Source organism: Epinephelus moara, chromosome 5, assembly GCF_006386435.1.
Source record: "Epinephelus moara isolate mb chromosome 5, YSFRI_EMoa_1.0, whole genome shotgun sequence".
Taxonomy (NCBI): domain Eukaryota; kingdom Metazoa; phylum Chordata; class Actinopteri; order Perciformes; family Serranidae; genus Epinephelus; species Epinephelus moara.
In genome coordinates this window covers 26,709,009-26,729,876 of record NC_065510.1, presented here as the reverse complement: position 1 = coordinate 26,729,876, position 20,868 = coordinate 26,709,009, and the positions used below count along the sequence as shown (strand labels likewise).

Below are 20,868 nucleotides of genomic sequence, written 5' to 3'. Positions count from 1 at the left end.
CACCGGAGCTATTTAGTAGGTGTCAGACAGTCAGAATGCCAATCAGAATGGAGTAATCCACCCCCATGTATGTACAGTAAATATGAAGCTACAACCACTACCAATTGGCTTAGCATAAAGATGGACCTTGTAAATGGACCTGCACTTGTACAGCGCCTTTCTAGTCATCTGACCACTCAAAGTGCTTTTTACACTACGACTCACACTGACCCATTCACACACACATTCACACACTGCTGGCCAAGGCTGTCATACAAGGTGCCACCTGTTCCTCAGTTTTTAGCACACTCACACACTCCTGATGAAAGGCCATCTGGAGCAATTTGTGGTTCAGTATCTTGCTCAAGGATACTTCAACTTCGGGGATGGAGCTGCTGATCTTGCGATTAGTGGACGACCCACTCTACTTTCTAAGCCACAGCCGCCCCTGCCATGAAACAGGGGGAAACAGCTAGCCTGGGTTTGTCCAAAGCCCCTATGAAGTTCACTAATTGACACGTTATATCTCATTTGTTTAATCCGTATGAAAGTAAAGTTTAAAATAATTGTCTCTAGATTGTGCAAAGCTCTGTTTCATGCTAAAAATGTGAACACCTTGTATAACAAAGAAAAGTTTGAAAAAGAAGCAGGAATCTGGCTCTCTGAGGAGGCCTGGAGGAATACTTGCAGTTTTCATCTACCTCTATGGATTGGAGAGAACATTGTTGGAAGAATATTATAAGATATTTTAGGAACCCGCACCAAGAAGAATACAAAAATACAAGTTTGTCATGCTGGAGACAATGTGGCTCAATGGATGTGAACCATGTTCATATATTCTGGGACTGCCCCGCACTGAGGTGGTACTGGAAGGGCATCCACAAAACATTAAGCACTGTGTTTAAGACTCTGATATCCTAGAACTTGGAAACTCTTTATCTGGGTCACATTATGTTTTTGAATCAGAGGAGGGATACAAAGCTGCTGCAGGCCCTTTTGGCGGCAAGTAAAACATCAATCACAAGAAAATGGCTAAACCCAGTACCACCTACTTGGGAAGATTGTTGCAGAATAATTTTAGAAGCATTTAAAATGAAAAAGTTGACCTTCTCTCGGAGGATCCAAAAGAAAAAAAATTCTATCAAATCTGAAATAAATGGATTGAATTTATAACCCCAGCTGCTGCTATGACTACACTACTATTTCATCTTTCTCTCCGCTTCTCGATAGGATCAGTAGAAATGTAAGCATCAGTAGTTCTAGTGTATTTGATTTAATATGTATATTTTTTTTAACAAAAGCAAAATACAACTAGTCTGTAAATTGTGCTACTTCAATTATTTAAAGTATTTTTTGTATCATTTTGTATATCTGTTGTTTTATAAACCACAAGTAAAAAAGAAATGAAAAAGAAATGAATAAAGTAACAAATAAACAGTTCACTGTTTCACAGGGGGTTATTTGCCGCTGGTTGCCTGGCAACTGTTAAACTAACCGCTTGCTGACCTTATCTACATATTTACCGTACACGTGATTCTTGCCTTTTCTGTGAGATATCGAATAAGCGTTCTTTCCTAAAATATGAGACTATTCCTTTAAAAATACCAAACAGCAAACATAACACACATGAATTTAAAAATATAATGGGGAGCTCATTAATCCAACATTTTAGAATAATATATCAATATTTAAAGGCTTGAAATGTTACATGAACTGGACAGAGCCTCCATAGGAGGTCCACAAAAAACACAAGCAAACATGCACACACACACTACCCCTGACTTTCCCAAATACAGAGCATTTCCGCCTCCCCATAAATCCATTCTGCCTTTCATCTTTTGCCGAGCATCTTCTTAACAACATCACGGGGCTCTAGGGTCTGTTTTTAAGTTTTTATGCAGTTAGTTTATGTGTGTATGTGTGTGTGTGTGTGTGTGCGTGCACGCTTGTTGCTCCTTGGGGGTTTTCACAGTCATAAGCTTTTGCCTTTGCACTGAGAGGCAGAACTGGTGAATATTTATGCGATGTGCAGCTACAGTAAGTTTATCAATAACTAAACAGTATTTTCATCCCTTGGGGTGAAGGGAACAAGGGAGACGGAGAAAGAGAGGTCAAACAGAGAGATTAGGATGGACTGATAGATGGAGGACTTGAGAGGAGATGGAGGAGAAAAGGGGAAAGAAATAGAGAGAAAGAGATGGCTTATTTCAAATTACCATTTTTGCCTGTGGGAGGGAGGGATGAGAGGAACGAGCGAAGTAAAGTAAGAGGGGAGGTAAAGGTTAGGCAGGGAGAGGGGGAGAGATAAAAGAGTGAGACAGGAGGGGAGAGATTAGAGAGAGATTAAGATGAAGGAGGACACACGGCAGGGGAAGGATTAGCCAGGTAAAGCGTTTACTATCTAACAGGCCATGACATTTTCAGCATTTTGTCAAGATTGGTTTTAATGCATATTAATGAACGTACATTTATATGCAAATTACAATGCCAATACTAATCAGTGAGGATGGAGTGGCCAAATTTAAGGCCGACCCAGGCAATCACAAAACATCCACACTGTTCTCCTGTGACATGAAAAATAATGGTTCCAAAAAAGCCTCGGAAAATGTTTTGAAGTGATGTCTGAAAAGTATTTAGGTCCTGATTTGAAGATAACGGGAGGGATTAGACACATAAAGTGTTTGACTGACTGCCAAGCCTGTTTCCTGGATGTGTTGTTGTGTTTGTTTGTGGGGGTGTGAAATGTTCTGACGAGATGATAAGCTTTTTGTCTTCGCTTTTGACACTTCTTTTAATCCCTTTCTTTTTTCCATATCAAATCCAACTCCTCCCGATACACAGCAGTTTTTTTGGGGTGGGGGGATTTGAGGGTGAGAAGATATCCGAGTGTCGACTCTAAACAGAGAAATAAAAGCGGTATATTAGGAGCACCCTTTATCCTCCTGCTACAACACACACAGTCATGTGTCATACATTCAATGCATACACTAAATATCGATCTTCCCTCAAGCTGATTGCAGAAAAAAGTAATTTTCTCTCCATCCGCACTGGCTCAAAGTTAGCCAGACAATTTTAAAAAAGATCTATTTTCAGTAATAGAAAAAACTGTCTTTAACTGTTGGGAGGCCAAAATGCAGAAAAAGACTCATCTCTCCACTTTTCTCTCTCCATTTTATGCTGCTTATCTGGGTCGAAGTGCCAGCAAACTGTGCAGAGTAGCCCAGGCGTACTTTCCCTCAGCCACATCTTCCATCTCCTCCTGTGGGATTGTGAGGCGTTCCCAGGCCAGATGGGATATGTCGTCCCTCCAGCATTTTCTGGGGGCACTTTTCCATTTGGCTAACGCGGTCCCTCACTCGCGTCTCTTCCTCGCATCTTAGCGAGAGAGATGTGAGACGCGAGGATGGAGAAGGCAATTACTTATGACGGACGGCATCTCAACTCTCGCATGTGTAGGGATAATTAAGAAGAGGGAAAGAAGTACAAAAAGGGTTTGCACTCCCCAAAGATTGCTTCTTTCAGTTTTCAAGGTGAAACATAAACACGGGAAGAAAACGCACATATGTTCTCACAATGCCTTCTTTATGGTGTGATAGTTGTTCATGTTTCATGTTTAATCCCTTTTAACTTTTCACCAAAGTGTCAATCAAGGTATTCCCAACAGGTGCACCAGGTGGCTACCTGTCATTAGACCTGCCTCACTGAAACACAACTGAAATGTCTGCATATTTTTTTCCTCCTCTGCTGAAATTTGACATTGAAACCTGACTAAAAGAAGCAGTGTAAGTGATTTTGCTGTGCAAACTGTTTTTGTACTAAAAAAATAAAACTAAGTGTGAATGAAAAGAATAACACCTTATGACTCCCGCTCCAATACTAAAAAAAAAGTATCTTGCGTTGTCAGTGTGTAATGGAATATCAGTGATAGAAATAGCTCTAATAGACTTTATTTCTTAGTAACTTCATTGATTAATTCTGTAGTTTGTCTGTGAAAGACCACAGGTACAGTTAGTCTGATACTTTTCAGGCTCAGGTGATAATAATAAATGTGAGTGTGGCTGTATAGGATTTTATATTCTTCCTGACTGAGCCAAAATGCAAATTTAATGGAAAATAAGAAGAGAGGAAGAAAAAATGAAGAAAAAAGAGAAAACAGATTATCCACACAACTAATCATTCTATTTTATGAGTAATGAGTAACATTAGAGCTGCCGTTTGTGCTTTAATTCATGCTTCCACAGGTAGTTTACCTAATTTACAGTATTTAAATTTGATTTGATTTGATTTCATTTTATTGTCAGATAAATTCGTCTTGCATACCAGGATGTACATTGTTTCATATGAATCCACATGAATACCAAACACAAAATGTAACCAAACAACAAAACCATACTACAAACGCTGCATATCACAGAAGACATTAGGACAAGCTGATGCAGTGCAGCAAATTAATCATTCCCTATTACATTCATAGTGCGACCCAGGTACACTGAGGCTACTTAGAACCCATACTTAGTTAATAGACTGACAGACTGAGCAACAAAACCTGTTCAATCTTGCCTGTGGGACTTTATATCATGCAGTAACATTAATTTTAAAATTCTGCTGCTTCCACAACAGACCAAATGTTCACTACACAGATTCACACTGAAGGAGTGTTGCTTTGAGATAAAAAAAAAAACGTCCGCATAGAATCCACCTGTGGTTTCTGTAGAAGCCTCCTCTCTCCTCGCTTGATCAATTTCCGGGTCACAGGCTGCAGGATGGAGGAGTGAGGACGGGAAGAAGACTAATTAGCTGAATGGAAAGTGCTTTGAGTCTATTCTAGAGTCCCTTCATCCACAGGGAAGTAGTCACACTCACACTAGGAGGGCGTCCTGACATGGAGCATAAACTACCTCATTTAGCTGTGAAGGAGCAGTGGCTTTATTCCGAGATAGCTCTCCCAAAAGAAAAAGAAAAAAAAGATGCTTTGTCAGATTTAACCACATTTCGTTGCACCCCATCTCCTCTCTAACTTATTTTTCTTCTCGTCTTTTATGCGCCCACAGGAGCTAAAGGGCCAGATGTCTCAGCTACGACCCCTACTGTCAGTGGTGGAGCAGTACAGATTGGACCTTCAGACACTGGCCACCCTGCGAATGGAGCTCCTCAACCTGTCAGTCATCCTGACATCCATTCAGGAAGAGATCGGAGCGTACGACTATGAGGAGCTTCAGCAGAGGGTTTTACTGCTGGAGACCAGGCTTCACAGCTGCATGAACAAACTTGGTATGTGTTGTAGGGACGGCAGCACTCAGTAATACACTGGAAAGTATTACTTATGCTGCCTTCAAAATAACTCATGAAATGTTAAACAGTAAGTCAAGTTCATGAAGTGTCAGGCATTTAAGTGGTTTAAAGGAGTACGCCACAGATTATACACATGAAGATGAGTTTATTATTTAGTCTCAAGGAGTACTCGGCCTGTGAAAATAGTTGTGACTGTGGAGAGAACTTTTTAAAACTGAGAAAAAACTCAGATTGGAGTTGAGCCTTGAAACTGTTAACAGAAAAATCAACATTATGAACTAGAGCAGTAAAGTTTAAAAGTGTGTGGACATGTAGCAGGCCGTTTGACCGTTTTTAAATTTGTTTCTTGCAAGTCCCCCTTCCTCTCAAACCTCCACCTCTCTCCAGTCATGTCTTTTCTGTTAGGATTTTGTGGTAGGTAAACACATTTTTTCACAGCTCATACTTGGAGCACAGACTATTTTAAAGGACTTCATGAAATGTTGGTAAATTGAATACAGACTGATGGCAGGCGATGGCTGCTAATAAACAAGCTGGCCACATGACCTTGACAGGCACCATCACTCACTCCAAACTAGAAAATATGAACACAGATTGTTGCTTCACTCCCATAATCTTCCCCTTTTCAGTCCTCCCATGAGTCTGGAAGCCATTTCTGGGATTGTTTGTGGCCTGAAATGTCTGATTTCATAGCAGCTTTTCTTACAAAATGTGATGCATGTCGGAATGTGTTTAGGCATTTGGTTAATGGATGGTAAATGGATGGTAAATGGACCTGCAATTGTATAGCACCTTTCTAGTTTTTCCAACCACCCAAACTGCTTAGGCTGACCAAACGTCCTCTTTTGCCCGGACATGTCCACTTTTCACGTCCCGTCCGGGGCGTCCGGGGGGTTTTTATAAACTGATGATAATGTCCGGTTTTCCGTGTGTTTGTGTGTGTGTGTGTTAGAGTGCGGCACGGACAGCATATTTCTGTCCGAACCCGAACCGAGCCCGACATTATTTAATGACCAAAGCACTGAGTTTGTGTCACACAGTGGTTACAGGCTATTTAACAGGCCGGGCGTGTGCCGTGGGTGCTCAGCTGCGGAGAGGGAAACCTCCGTGTTTAAGGCGGGAGGTCCGAGGCTTCTAGCGAGAGGAGAGGGAGAAATATAACAAAATAAGATAAAATAGGAAAAACCTGTCTCCCTCTTTTATTTTATTTTCAGCGTTTAATCAAGGCGGAGGCGGGCGGCTGGAGGTCCGAGACTTCCAGAGAGGGGAGAGGTAGAAACAAACAGCCAATGTGTGTCTGTGTGTGTTATGTTCAGGTGTTGTCACGTAAATAACAGTGCCCAAGCAATAAACAGGACAGACAATAGGATTTTATTTATTTTTACACTACATTTTCACTGAAAGCTGACCGAATCCGATCCGAGCCCGAATACAATTTATAGCTACATTTCTGACCAAACCCGGCCGACCTGTCAGGTACCATCGGGCTTGGATCGCCACACTCTAGTGTGTGTATGTGTCCCCTATTGGGGCCTATCTGAATTTCTGAGGAGCAATTCAGGTTCAATATCTTGCCCAAGAATACTTTGACATGTGGACTTGAGGAGCCGGGGATCGAACAGCTCTACCTCCTGAGCCACAGGGTCAAGTATAAATTGCAGTAATAGTTATATATTTGTGATAGAGTTGGAAATGGGTGAGGGTAGGGCAAAATCAGCTGATCAGGGATGATCAGCGGGTGGTCCAATGCAGCACTGAAGGACTGTCTTCGTGAGCCGCTTTCCTCCTGCTCTCTCTGCCTGGTTAGCACAAGCTAACAGAGCAGCGGCTAACATCAGACACCAAGCCGTTAGACGGTCCAAACAATCTCACAGCAACACCGAAAACAACTCGGTTGTTAAACCCAGTTATAACTGTGGGGTAGTGTTAGCTGTGTGATGCTAATAGTTAGTCCTGTCACTGTGTGTGTGACTGTTTCAGGCCTGCAGCTCACACTTCAATTTGCTGTGCGCAGCGCTATGGTGAAATGAGATTTTACCTGTTTTAAATAGTCACATTTTTGGTAAAGTTGCATTGATCGGACCAAAGTGCAAGGTTGCGCAGAATTCAGTTGAGTTGCGTTAGTTGTCGCGATCACAACATCCTGAAGGGACCGCTGTTTGCTTACTGCATATGTAAAACTCACTTTTTTTTAAACTTCTTTCAGATTTAATACAACACGTCTGTCTTCGTTAACAGGTTGTGGTCGTCTGACTGCAGTTAGTAGCCCAATCACCGTGAGAGCCTCGGGGTCCCGCTTTGGCTCCTGGATGACTGATGCCATGATTCCCAGCTCTGACAGCAGGGTAGGTGTGCAGTGTGTGTGTATGTGTTCATGACAATTGAAGCAGGTGTTGTAAATGTGGTCACAAGGTAGTCGAGCTCCATATTTTTCTTAGTGTATTTTTCTGTCTTCCTGCCTTACTTCCAACAGGACTCCTGTGTGCACTTTGTCTTCACTCGTTACAAGCTTCAGCCATTTCCTGCACACACACACACACACACACACACACACACTCTCTCTGTTCGGCGAGTGCATATTAAGCTAGTTGTCAAGGCGACTGTCTCCCAGTTGCCAGGTGTGATTTATATCGCCATGGTGACCCTTGCCTGTTCCCTATTAGAGCCTCTCCCTGGTGATGAGAAGGAGCTATACACAGCAGCAGTATCCCAGTTATTGCCTTCTGTTTCCCAGTTACCAGTGTGACTGTTACAGTTATGGGTTGGGGCTCTTTCCTGGTCCCTGTGTCTGTTTGCATATTTGTCCCGAGCTCTCTCTGTCTCTGGCTGTTAATGCTGTATACACAGTGTCCCTAAATCTGAGTGAGACACTCAGCAATGCACAAGTAATGCATTTTATACAAATACAGTAAATATTTTTTTCTGGATTTGTTTTATAAATGAGCCAGTGGAACTATAAAAAGCTGTAATCTTGCTGAAATCACTTTTATCTTGCTTTTCTTCAAGCTTCGAGAAACCCTGTGGAGTTCTCTTGTAAACAAACTTGTTATGTTTACATTAAGTGTTAGAAATGCACTGTGTGTTTCCTTGAGGCCTAATGAATGTGCTGGATGCATTTCCTTCCTCACAAAACATTTGCACAGCTTATTTTTTGAACATTTTCAAACCTGCATTATTTAAACCTTTTATATTTCAAGGAGAACTGGATTCATTCCTATGAAAGTCGTTCACTGGGCAAATACACTGAAAAAGCAATGAACTTATTGCATCAGTTTATCAACAACAAGAGTCTTTGTCTCTCTTAATAAATAGATATTTAAATCCAAATAGCGATGTCTGTGAACCCTTCTAGCATTACTGCGCAGATGACCTTGACGGCCTTTGATATTTCATAAGGTCTTGATTGTGAAACTAGTGACACACACACACACACACACACACACACACACTGTAAGTAAAGTCACTCTCATACATCCTTTGGTATCCATGACTACAGTGTCTGCACAGGGTCCCAGTTTGGCATTTATGAATTCTTCATTAGCTCATCAGTGTGTGAATGTGCGTGCACGCATTGTACTTTGCACACTCACACACACACACGCCTGCACACACCTGTCGCTGTATTCGAGAACAGCTGCTGAGGTGTGGATATCCCCTGATCTGTCAAGATGTCTCTGCTGATAGTGTGAGAGGGAGAGAGAGGATGAGAGAGAGAATGGGGCCTGTTGGTGAGGAGAGGTGAAGCAGAGACTGGAATGAAAGAGGGGGTGGACAGGAAGAAGAAGAAACAAAGAGAGTAGGGGGGAAGCTGGGGAAGGTTGATCAAAAGAGCAACAGTCGGGACAGACAAACGGGATGGTAAGAAAGAAGCGAGGGAGACAACAAAAAAGAAAAGACAACAGAGAGGGAGAGGGGGAAAAGAGGTCAAGACAGGCAATATTTAAAGGGTCATTGGTTGCTGTGATCAGTCTTTTCCTCCATACTAACCGTGAAGCAATCCTTTCTTAGCGTGACTCCTCTATAAGAAATACAGGATGACATCCACAATGTGTGTTGTTTAAAAATGCTTGAAAAAGTTCAGCTTAAAATAATGAGGTTGCGGAAGTCTGATTTAGACGAATTAAGTGTCAAACTGCAAGATGAAAAGACGAGAAATTAAAGTTATGTCATGTTTTTTCTTCTCCGTTTTAAACCCTCTTTTTGAGTTTAGGTCTACATGTCATATTTTTGTAGTTTTGGAAGCTGTGTGCATCGCCCCCTCGGTGACCTATGGAGAGGCATAATTTCAGCTTTACAAAGTAATCTACCAGGACTGTACGTTCGTGTTTGACAAGATAACAAAGTGTCTTATGATGATGCATTGTGTTGCAGCAAAGAAGGAGCTCAATTCAACTTTTTTATCTGTATTGAGCACATGATGTTCGCGTAACTTCACAAACTGAACTACTGTTAGAGCCAAGAGCTGATCATTAATTGTTAAGAAAGCAATCTCTACGATCAATTTATATATATTTAAAGGTCCTGTATGTGACATTCAGACCACTATTTGCTATGTGAAGATATAGTGGCGTCCTGAGCAGAGAATAAAGTCACACTATTTCTATGTGTGTTATAATCTGAGCTTCTCTGCGTTTTGTTGTGGTAAGCAGCTCCGGCCTCACATGCATGTTGTGCAGGTATGTATCCCACTGGCTTGCTCATTGCCACCGCTTTACACTGTGCTCATACGGCAGTTACTGCTGATATTGGAATGACGTCATCACATAACATAGCACCCACCCTCCCATTCACCCCCGGTTAACCATAAGCTCTGTCAGCACCGTTACTGTTGTTTATGGAGTACTATTAGCTGCTAGCTCAGCCATCTGCATCTTAAGAACTGTGTCAAGACAACTTGTATGCTTTGAATTTTGCATAGAGCCCTTTAAAGCAATAATGATCAGGTATCCACGGTAATGTATTTTTTTCACGATACATCAGAAAAGTGAAAGTGAAAATCCTGTTAAAGCAACTGTGCTTTGAGCTTGTGTCATACTATGTGTACTTTGGCAGTTCCATAAAGCTAAAGATACCTCTTTGTTGAGCTGTTTCTACCTGTGTGTCAGTGAACTTGCAGTCTCGCTCAGTAACACAAATCATCGGCTACTTCTTCATTAACTCTAGGTAAGATAAATTAACACATACGGATCACTAAAGTGCTGCATGTCCTGCTGTCAGTGTCCAGTCAGTTCATGTTTAATCCTCTTGGTTAGTTTGTAAAAAGTTAGTTTGAACACAAAGCTGACCAGAACTGAAAGACGGTAATACTCCATGCTTTTTCTTTGTCCTGAAACCAACTGAGCTAATCTACAGGTGTGAAACCGACCTTATTTAAGGGGGAAACAGACATCGTAGCCCAGGCAATGACACACACTTGATTTTTCTAACAAGGTGCATTTAAGACGAAATATTGTCACAGAACAAGAGCTGTGGATTTTGTTCTCCAGTGTAGTTTAACTTCGAAGAGATCACTTCACGGCAGGAGTATTGTATTTTGATAGACTTAAAAAATCTGAACCTTTCCTTTAGAAAAGTATGAGAGAAGGCCAACTGGGAATGAACAGAAAGAAAACAGTGCAACAATCTGTAAAACTAAGGTGTGAGTTCAAGAAACAGCAAAAAAAACATCCCCACTCACTTTCTAACACGCACCGTTCGTTGTATAATCAGCGTCTGGGGCTTGTTTATATAAAGCAAATGGTGCATTCAAATGCGAGACGATTACAGCTGCCAGAAAACAAAGGGACTCCAGTTCCTTTGAAACACTGTTTTAAAGGGAATTAAAACAGAGAAAGCTTCATCAGATGAGCTGGTGAAGCAGGGAGAAAAATAGGTTGGAACAAGAAGTATTAGTGGAGAGAAGAGACTGTTGGTGGTAGAGAGAGAGCAATCAGTCCATTTCATTGTCTTTGCAAACCTCAAGCTAAGTCTCAGTTAAACACTGTGCTATTGAAGGCCCTCAAAATCACTGCAATCAGCAGCCTTTGTCAGAAAGTCTAATTCAATGTGATTTTAAATATTGCGACCACAGATTAACTGTAATTTAAAAAATGATGCTGCCACTGCAGGAGAGATTTCTTCGACCCACGAAAAAAAGATCCTTTTCATCTGCTTTCTCCTCTCTGTCTTCTGTACTTTGTGCAGAGGGAATAACGAGCATCCTTTTCACCAACAATGCTCTCTTTTGCCAAAGCTCTCTGCCCTTTTCTTTCATCTATTTCACCTCTCGTCCCTCTTTGGGTAATTAATCCTCCATGCTGTCGACGCTCAATTTTCCTCCCATCTCGTTTCTTCTCCCCCCTTCTCTCCTTCTCTGTCCATTTGTTTCTCCAGCGATCTCTTTCACTGACTGTGAGAGGGAACACCATCTAGCAGATTTTATTAGCTGAACTAGCAAGTGTTAGCTTATTAATGTTAACTCCTGTGACTGGCTAACTCTTCTTAAAACACGTGGACTCAACATGTATGATATCATGCTAAAAGACCGAAGCTACAGCTGCACGTCCCAGGAAAAAGCCAGTATCTTTGCCAGTTGTTGATTCATGCAGAAGACATGGAAATTACAAAACAGCACTGTTGTTGTATTGCAGGCTAAACCTTTGCTCTTGAATCATAGTGCAGTTAGATAAAGAAAAGTGCAGGATCAGGCATCTGGATGTTACATTTAGAGGTTAGGTTAGATTTAAACTTTAATGGTTATCATTTCAAACAGCTTTTGTTTTGTACTTTTGCAAGAGGAAAATCTTTCAGCATGACCCATGTGTTAGACAAGCATAACACTCTCTTGTGTAACGAATTTGGCTGAGGTCGCTGGAGTGTAAACTTCCTCACTCGCTCAAACAGAGACAATAGCATTACCCTATAATCTCTGATATAGCAGCAGGAGCAGGATCAGCCAGGGGCATACTTGTTGTGTGGCATGGCTGAGGTTAAACCCTTTGTTAAACATGAACAAAAACATACAGGAAGTGTGTGCCATAAAACTTTTATCCAGTGTAAAATATTGCCAAATTGCTGACATTTTGTTAGAAGCAATATTTACAGAAAAATCAATTCTTCTTCACCACTCTAAAACAGTAGCTGCACAGCTCAACCTGCAGTGTAAGCTACTGTTCTAAAGCAGTGAAGAGGGATTGATTTATGGGAAAATGCTATTTAATCTTTAAATCAAAGGTTATTAATAAATTACATGGCATCAGATCGGTTCTTTCTGATACTGGTATTGGTACTGGAGCAACTCTAGTTGTATGCATAGTAGCTAGCAACAGAGAGCAAGCTGTATCTAGCGTGCCGCTCAGTGGCACTGATACACAGTGTGTACTTCTGGCAGTAGTAATGCATTACTAATAAATATTTCTGGTAGATCTCAAGAGCTTGCACTCAACATTTCAGTTCCTTGGGTCCTCAACACCAGCCAAGTGTGAACTCAGTCGAATGAATGGTTGTTGAGAAAGTCAAAGGACAGACACACAGAGACTCCTTTCATTATATTTAGATACTGCACGTTAGGTTACCCTCAATTTACTTTAATATTATAAATGTACTAATGTAAAATGTGTTATAAAAGCACAGCCTTGTAAACACTTTGGATATCAAGTATCACTCTTACTACAGCCCCATGCACACCTCTTCAGCATGCAGAGAAATCACCAGCTTGACAGACCCGCTGTGCCTAGTTACGGTTGCTAAGCTATGATTAGACAACCGCTGTTCGGGTGAGGAGTTTACTGTATGGTCAGTCAAATTAAATGTCTTTGGTTTGCTGTCACTCATTTCATCGGGTTAAGGTGTGCAGTGGCCATTAGGGACAGTGTTTAAGTATGAGTCATAAGCAGAACACCATGTCATTATGTAATCAGGCTGCTGGTGAGCGTGGCAGGTGACCATGATGGGTCTCTCTGCAGATTTCACAGGTTCTAATGCTCGATGGGTTTTAATTTTGCATCCTGCATACAGAGATAAACCTTCTGTTTCTCTTTCTTCCTCCGTCAGGTGTGGTCCATGGACGGCTACTACAAGGGCAGGCGTGTGTTGGAGTACAGAACCATGGGGGATTTCACAAAGGGGCAGAACTTTGTGCAGCATCTGTTGCCCCACCCCTGGGCAGGAACCGGCCACGTGGTGTACAACGGGTCACTCTACTACAACAAACACCAGAGCAACATCCTGGTAGGAGACTTGCTGGAATGGAAACACAGGAGAAATATCAGTTTCATAATTATATGATGAGAGTGAGAGATGCACACGTCTGTCTTTCCAGGTTCAGTACCATTTCCGCTCTCGCAGTGTGTTGCTCCAGCGCAGCCTGAGTGGAGCTGGCTACAACAACACCTTCCCCTACAGCTGGGGAGGATCCTCTGACATCGACCTCATGGCGGATGAGATGGGCCTGTGGGCAGTATACACCTCCATCCCAAATGCTGGAAACATTATGGTACAGTGTGTGTGTGTGTGTGTGTGTGTTTATGTGTGTGTGCTCCTGCACTCAACAAAATAACAAGCAAAAAACATTAAGAGATGTTTAAACTTTATTTAAAGTTAAATGACTGAAACTGAATCTAAACCCACTGATGTATCTGTTCCAGTCTGAAGTTCCTGCTGTCAGCAGGTTTGCTTTACCTTTCAGAAGTCATAAACTCCCACGCTTTTTAAAAATCCATTAAAACAGCTGAGACAGATTGCTGCATTGAATAATGTAATCTATCATAAGGAACAGCACGGATACTGCAGTCTTTCCTCACATGAATTAAATATACAATTTACAGCTAATTTTCTCTGTTTCTGTGCGCCTGTTACAACCCCCTGCCTACACCAGGGGACAAGAATGCGTGTGTGTGTGTGTGTGTGTGTGTGTGTGAGAGAGAGAGAATGAGAGAGAGAGAGAGAGAGAGAGAGAGAGAGAGAGAGAGACATAATGTAAAGATTGATGAATGGGTTTCAAAAACATGAAAACAAAAGGAACTGAAACGTCTAGGGGTTTACCACCGTAAGAGTAATAAACAAAAAACTATTCATACATCTAAAACAAAAACTAAATTACAACCCAAAGAAAAACACTGAACACCCTGGGGAGGAAAAAGCAGGATGCAATAAAATCCAGGCCCATCTCCAAAGACCTTTTACTGAAAGTACAAAGGTACAAGGTACCACGTAAAGCAATTACTTCTCACTTAACTTCTCCCCCAAACATCAACTGTTCAATCATAAGTCAAGTTTGTATCCAGAATTTAGAATTCATCCATGGACGTCTTTATGTTCACAATGATTCATTCACTTGGTCTATTTGCATTTTGACACATTTGGGATTTATTGATACACAAACTTTTCCACCTGAGCCCACTGTAAAAACCTGATTGCAATGCAGTTACCTTTTTCCCCTGAATTTTTTGGCATTTCCACTTTTTTTTTTTTATTTGCAGATTCAAAATGTGCATGAAAGCAGGTGCCTAGAAATTCACTTACAGCTTAGTAACCATGACTAGGCACAACAGGTCTGTAAAGCTTTGACAGGCCTGTTTTATACATAAACACATGACCAAAAAAAAAAACAATTTGACGATGAAATGATCTTTTTTTTAAAGAAGGATTGGTCGAGAGCAGGACATTCTACAATTGGAAACACATTTGTTGATGCTCTCTGTTTCAAATTGGTTCTTTTTGTGACCCTGGACCATCCTGACTATCCACAGTAAACTTTGAAAAACTTTTTGTTGCTGTCATCTCTGGAGCTGCCCCTTGCGCAGTAAATGTTCAGTTGCACATTTACTCGGTTAGCACAAGCTAACACAGCAGCAGCAGCTAACATCCAACACTGAGCTGTTAAACAGTCCCAACAAACTCACACTGACACTGAAACAGTTCGACTCTGTTGTTAAACCTGTTGAAAACCATTAGTAACGATGGCTGTGTGGTTCTAACCAACAAAATGTTCAATATTACGGTTATGCTACACGCCACTCCATTCACATTTTGAGTATCACATGAAGCACTCAACTGGTATCAGCTGTTCATATTGGTATCACTTAAAGGGTACCAGTACAGGTACTGGTTTCCTAATTTTTAAATGATACCCAGCCCTCATTTCAAACATATCTTTGCCATTTCTACACTGCTTGGTGCTTGTCGGCTGGCATATATGCCAGTACAGATGTATCTACAGTGAGCTAGTATCAGCTGATAAACCAGCTTTGTTCATTCAAAAAAATACAAGTAAAAAAGGCTTCTTCTCATAACTGTGTGAACTGTTGAATGATCTTGTGATCTCAGTGACCCTTTCTCTCTGTATGCAGGTGAGTCGTCTGGACTCCCGCTCGCTGGAAGTCATCCGCAGCTGGGACACGGGGTTTCCTAAGCGCAGCGCAGGGGAGGCCTTCATGATTTGCGGTACCCTGTATGTCACCAACTCTCACCTGGCCGGGGCCAAGGTACACTTTGCCTACCACACCAACTCCTCAACGTACGAGTACACTGACATCCCCTTCCATAACCAGTACTCCCACATCAGCATGATGGACTACAACCCCAGAGAGAGAGCGCTGTACACCTGGAACAACGGACACCAGGTGCTCTACAACGTCACACTGTTTCACGTCATCAGGAGTGACGGATAGATCAACACGCTGGATAGGCTAAAAAAAAGAGAGGGAGTATTTGGGTCGTTAAAGGGTACTGCAACTTACAACACACACATACACATGCACACACAATGGCCATCCACATCAACGGGAAAATGAGAACTGTCTGTGTTTGAATTTGAATGACTTCTAGACTACGAGAGCTCACAGAGCTAATAACTAGACACAAAACACAGTTGTCGAACACATGCCTAAAGGTCACAGACAAGAGTATTCATCATGGAGAAGAAGAATATTAACTGCTTCTGCTACAGGGACGCTGTTAGAACGAAGTCAGACAGTTTGAGCTCATCCATATTCTGTTGCGTTTTATTCCACTTGTGTCTCAAGAAGTAATTTTGGAAGTTGAGGTCGATCGTTGAAAAAAAAAAAAAATGCAGCTCGTGAAATGAATTTCAACTCTCTTCAAACTTCGAGCTCTGGTGATGGACCTGACGGAGATATTCTGGGTTTGTGATGTGATCGTGGACGTGTTCAGTCAGCATGGTTGTTCATTCAATAAACATTACTGTCAAACTTTGCCAAGACTTTTGTCTTGTCTGTTTTGAAGCAGAGAGCGGAGACGTTATGAGAGAAATAAGTTTTTACCTTTTTTGTACAAACCTGTGTGTCTGGACAGAATGTAGATTTCCCTCTCTTCTACAACCTTTTACACAACAAAGGCTTAAACAGAGATCATAAAATGTAAGACCACCACCAAAGAGTCACCTAAATAAACAGTATTTATTCCTAAATAAGAGTAGCTTACAAATAAGACAAGGGGACTCAACCTTAAAAATAAAAAAGGAAAATGCTGAGAAAAACAATAGAAAGCTTACCTAACCACACCAAACAACACAAAGAAACAGGACTATGTGACCCACAATCAAAATCAACAGTAAAATATCTATAACCTAACAAAGAGCTTTGTGTCTTTCTCTCCACTCTGCCATCTGTACTTTACAGGTATGCAGCCTCAGTCAGCTCAGGTGCTCTCTTGTGCCTTTCAGGGTCTGGAGAGGTGATAGCAAGATGTTTTAAGGCCCTGACACACCAAGCTGACGGTCAGCCATCGGTCAAAGTTGGGCCGTTGGTGAGCGTCTGCTGCCCTCATCCGTGCCTTTGTTGGCGCTAGTAGGCTTTTTTTTTCCGCTGGCAAAAGTGGAGTCAATTAAATGAGATCACTCTAGTTGGAAGTTCAGCTCAGTGAGACGGAAGTGAGAAAAATAACCAAAGAGCTAAAGTCAAGACGGAGTGAGATCAACACAAACTTGTCATATGAGGTAAGATTGGTTTTTTTTTTGAGCCATTGAGCTCTTTAGCAGAAACTATAAATATGTTCTTTCAACATTGGGTTGATTTATTAATGTGCTAACTGGCTAACTAGCGCCAAGATGGTCTGCTGGTTTCCCTTTTTGAATGACAACCGCCATCTGCTGGTATGGAGGGGTATGTCCTCTCACACAGGTGCATAACATACACATGATTGGCGTGTTTGGTGTGTTCATGTGCAACTTTTCCGCCGAGACACAGCAGGTGGCTCTTGTCGCTAGTTCTCTGATGTCGGTTTGGCGTGTCTGGGCCTGTAGAGGAGAGAAAAGAAAAACAACAAAACAAAAGGTGAAGTAACACCCGCAGACTGTACGCGTAACACCCCTACAGAGGTGTAGTGGCGGCAGGTATCCACCTCTGGGCAGAGGGATTTACTTACACTTCCTAAAAAACAGTCACAAATGCTCATCAGCAAGGCTGCAGCCGAGGATGCTACCGTCTTTTGTGTAATCTGTGGCGTTTACCAAACAAGAGACTTTTGTTATCTAACTTTGACTTTTAAAGCAGCTCCTAGGCAACATTAGTAACCCTGTAAAATGCCTTAAGGACAAATTCAGGGAACAAAATTCCCTTACCTTGTCGTTCATAAGTCACAATCATCATTGGGGGAGGAATGAAATAAATGAGTGTAATTAAAACATTAGCTAGCTAATCGGACACACAACTAAAAATGTAGTGAAACACACTGAAGCAAATTAATTAACTTTGCCAAAAAGGAAAAAACTGTTGAACTCCCCCTCACAGACGGGAGAGGAAGACGACGAGACAGATGTAAGTTAATGACAAACACCGGTGGTACCAGAGAGGATGGAGGCCACAGTGATCACCAACTGGTGGTGAAAACAATATAGATTCAGAGAATTTACCCAACACCATGTGCAGTCGCTGTGTTGCTTGTCCCAAGAGCTCAAATTAAGCAGCATCACACAAGAGGAAGTGTTGTTGTACTGAATATAAGCACGACTGTGATTCAGTCGTAGGAGAAGATAACCACATGTTTCAATTAATTACACAACCAATGCAATAAGAGTCTGTTGACGGTCGCTCTGGTGCCATGTGTGATTCTGATGTGTTTAAAGCTTGATCAGACAGCACGTTGGTCTGCAGTGAAGCATCCAGGCTTTCCTTTGTTGTCTTCTGATGACCATTCATAATTGAACTCAAATGTTATTAGTGGAAATAAGCTTGGTACGTCTGCAGGCTAATTAATGGTTAGTGTAATTAACGTTTTAGAACACCTGTAAAGCAGAGGGAAACATGCATAGTTAAAAATCCCAGTGATGTTGTACTCTATATCAGCATTCATTAATTGCCTCTTGTCCAGTTTAATTACTTTGTCAGAACTTGCTGTTGTATAATACACAACTATATCATGCAAGTAGGCCTCGTGCCCAGACACCCAAGACAGAATTGTGTTAATCAAACACTATAAAGTAGCAGCTGTGTTGCGCCTGCCAAACAGTGCAACCATCACTGCAGAGAAGCATCAAAAACCTTTCAGTAGATTCAGTTTTGTCACACAGGTAGCACTGCAGACACACATAAACATCTTTGACTGGAGCTCCCTCTGAAGCCACATCCATAGGATCAGTGTTAATTATGGGTTCTCTGTGTGTAATGACGTTTTTCATTGGTTCTAATGGATCCAGGCAGTGTTCTGGAGGATCAGAGTTAAGAGGAGATCGTCATTTTGATTTTGGTTCAAGCACAGCTGCAAAGGTTAACCTGCTCATTATTATTTAAGTGGCTATTATGAGCTGAAAATGGAGGGTGACGTCCCCAGAGATTAGTCAATACGGAGACCAGCAGACACACAAAAACAAACACACACACAATCATATGTGAAGATATAAGGTCACAGAAACACACAGCACATACCGCACATAGACAACAGACATGTCGGCACGAAGAAGGAGAGGCAGGTGTAACAGACGGTCGCACTGATGATGAGATGAAACGCTGGGTCGATACAAAGCGATGGAGGATAATAAAGGAGGTCAGCTATATGTGGGTCTAATTGTGGAAACATCACGAATGGCCATTCTGTTGCCATGGTGACTGTAATGATGTTGTCTCTAACTACCCCGAGTTCGGATCATTGCTTCGAAAAACCAGATATGACTCCACATCCCCCACTGGATCGTCTCATTTTTTTATTTGAGACGTTTAATTAATATAATGATGAGATTACATATTATTTCACTAAGCAAATCAAAACTTCTCCACACAGACACTTAAGTGATCCGTACACCCAGAGGAAAAATGCAATCTCATGTCCATAAAGTGTGAAGTTCATAACATTTTAGGGCATATTTCCCAGCTTTCCTCAGCCTGCTTCATTGACTTCTTCTGCAGCATGTGAGTTCCTGAGAGAAAACAGGTGTGAACTGGCTGCACCTGTTCATTTCCACTGCGACAACAATAATTAGTTGATTATAACCAGAACAAGGCAACACTCATATAATTACAGCAGTTATATAAATGCCTTAACAAGGTTTTCTCTCTTGCATCAAGGTCGTACTGTGATGATGATCGACGGAGCTAGTTAATAAACTTCTGCATTAAGCTCAGATCTCATTAGCACTCTGTTTAACAAATTGCCCCTCGCTCAGCCCTGAAATAAAGACGTGACAGTTCTGATACTGTTCATAAATAAATGCAATGATATTTGTAGACTGTAGTCTGGGGTATATTGTGTGTTTGTGTATTAATATAGTGTGCTAAAACAAATGACGACAGAATATTGACTTCTGTTTGCAGGTCAAAGTTGAACAAAGTTGAGCTCTGACTTGCTGAAAAAGGACACCACAGAAACAGGAAATGTGTGCTTGACTTCATCAGTCATATGGTCTTCAGCTGAAGTGAGTGAGATACAGAGTTAATTTTCACAGGATGTAACTGGATTTTTTTGGTGGGGTTCCACTTTGGGGCAGCCAAAACAAGTTGTAAACAAAACCGATATACTGTCAGATTTTTAGTTGATACTACAAAAGAATTAGCAAACAGTTGCCTATTTACATGTCCAGCTGACTCGCAGCAACATCATCTCTCATTTAGAGTTGTGTTTCTGTCCACCTGATTAATGTAAGTTCAATATTCATTCTCTTTTTGCTTTGTTTTTACTCTCCACCAACTTCAGTGTGACCAAATGTCCCCCTTTTCTGAGGACAGTCCAGGTTTTTGGTGGCCTGTCCCTGGAAATGTTTTTAATTACTCTCATGCACTGACTGTGAGATTTGTGTTACTGACACTTTTTACATGTTGCATACCACATGTCCATGTCTCATGCAGAGCCAAACAAATAGGCCTATGTGTAATTGTTAATGCGACTGCTGATCACAGAGCTGACAGCAGAGCTTCTCCTCACAGCGAGAAAAAAGTGTCTGAAATAACAGTAACTTCTTTAGACCTCTACAGACTACTTTGTTTTAGTCTCAGGTTAGTCCGATTTTGAGTGTGGAAGGCTATTTCCAGCTCTAGAAGAAGTACTCAAAACTTTGTCTTGCGTAAAACTGTTAATAGCACACAGCAAAGCTAAAGTCAAAGTCCTGCAGTCAGGAGAGAAATTATCAGCACAATGTATTTAAATTTAATTAAAGTCTCTTCTAGGTGG

General features: G+C 41.5%; 1 protein-coding gene across 2 annotated transcripts in view; it reads left to right on the top strand.

Moving 5' to 3' along the window:
* LOC126390916 (noelin-2-like) overlaps positions 1-16,479 on the top strand; it is a 47,778-nt gene extending 31,299 nt beyond the window's left edge. The window contains exons 5-9 of one of the 2 annotated variants that reach the window (XM_050045427.1): positions 5,031-5,250; positions 7,510-7,616; positions 13,303-13,479; positions 13,571-13,744; positions 15,600-16,479. In XM_050045427.1, coding sequence (XP_049901384.1) covers positions 5,031-5,250; positions 7,510-7,616; positions 13,303-13,479; positions 13,571-13,744; positions 15,600-15,920 — 999 coding nt within the window. In that variant the 3' untranslated portion in view covers positions 15,921-16,479. The remainder of the gene's footprint in view (positions 1-5,030; positions 5,251-7,509; positions 7,617-13,302; positions 13,480-13,570; positions 13,745-15,599) is intronic. The other variant, XM_050045426.1, reaches the window with a different exon arrangement.
* The last annotated feature ends 4,389 nt before the right edge of the window (positions 16,480-20,868 follow it).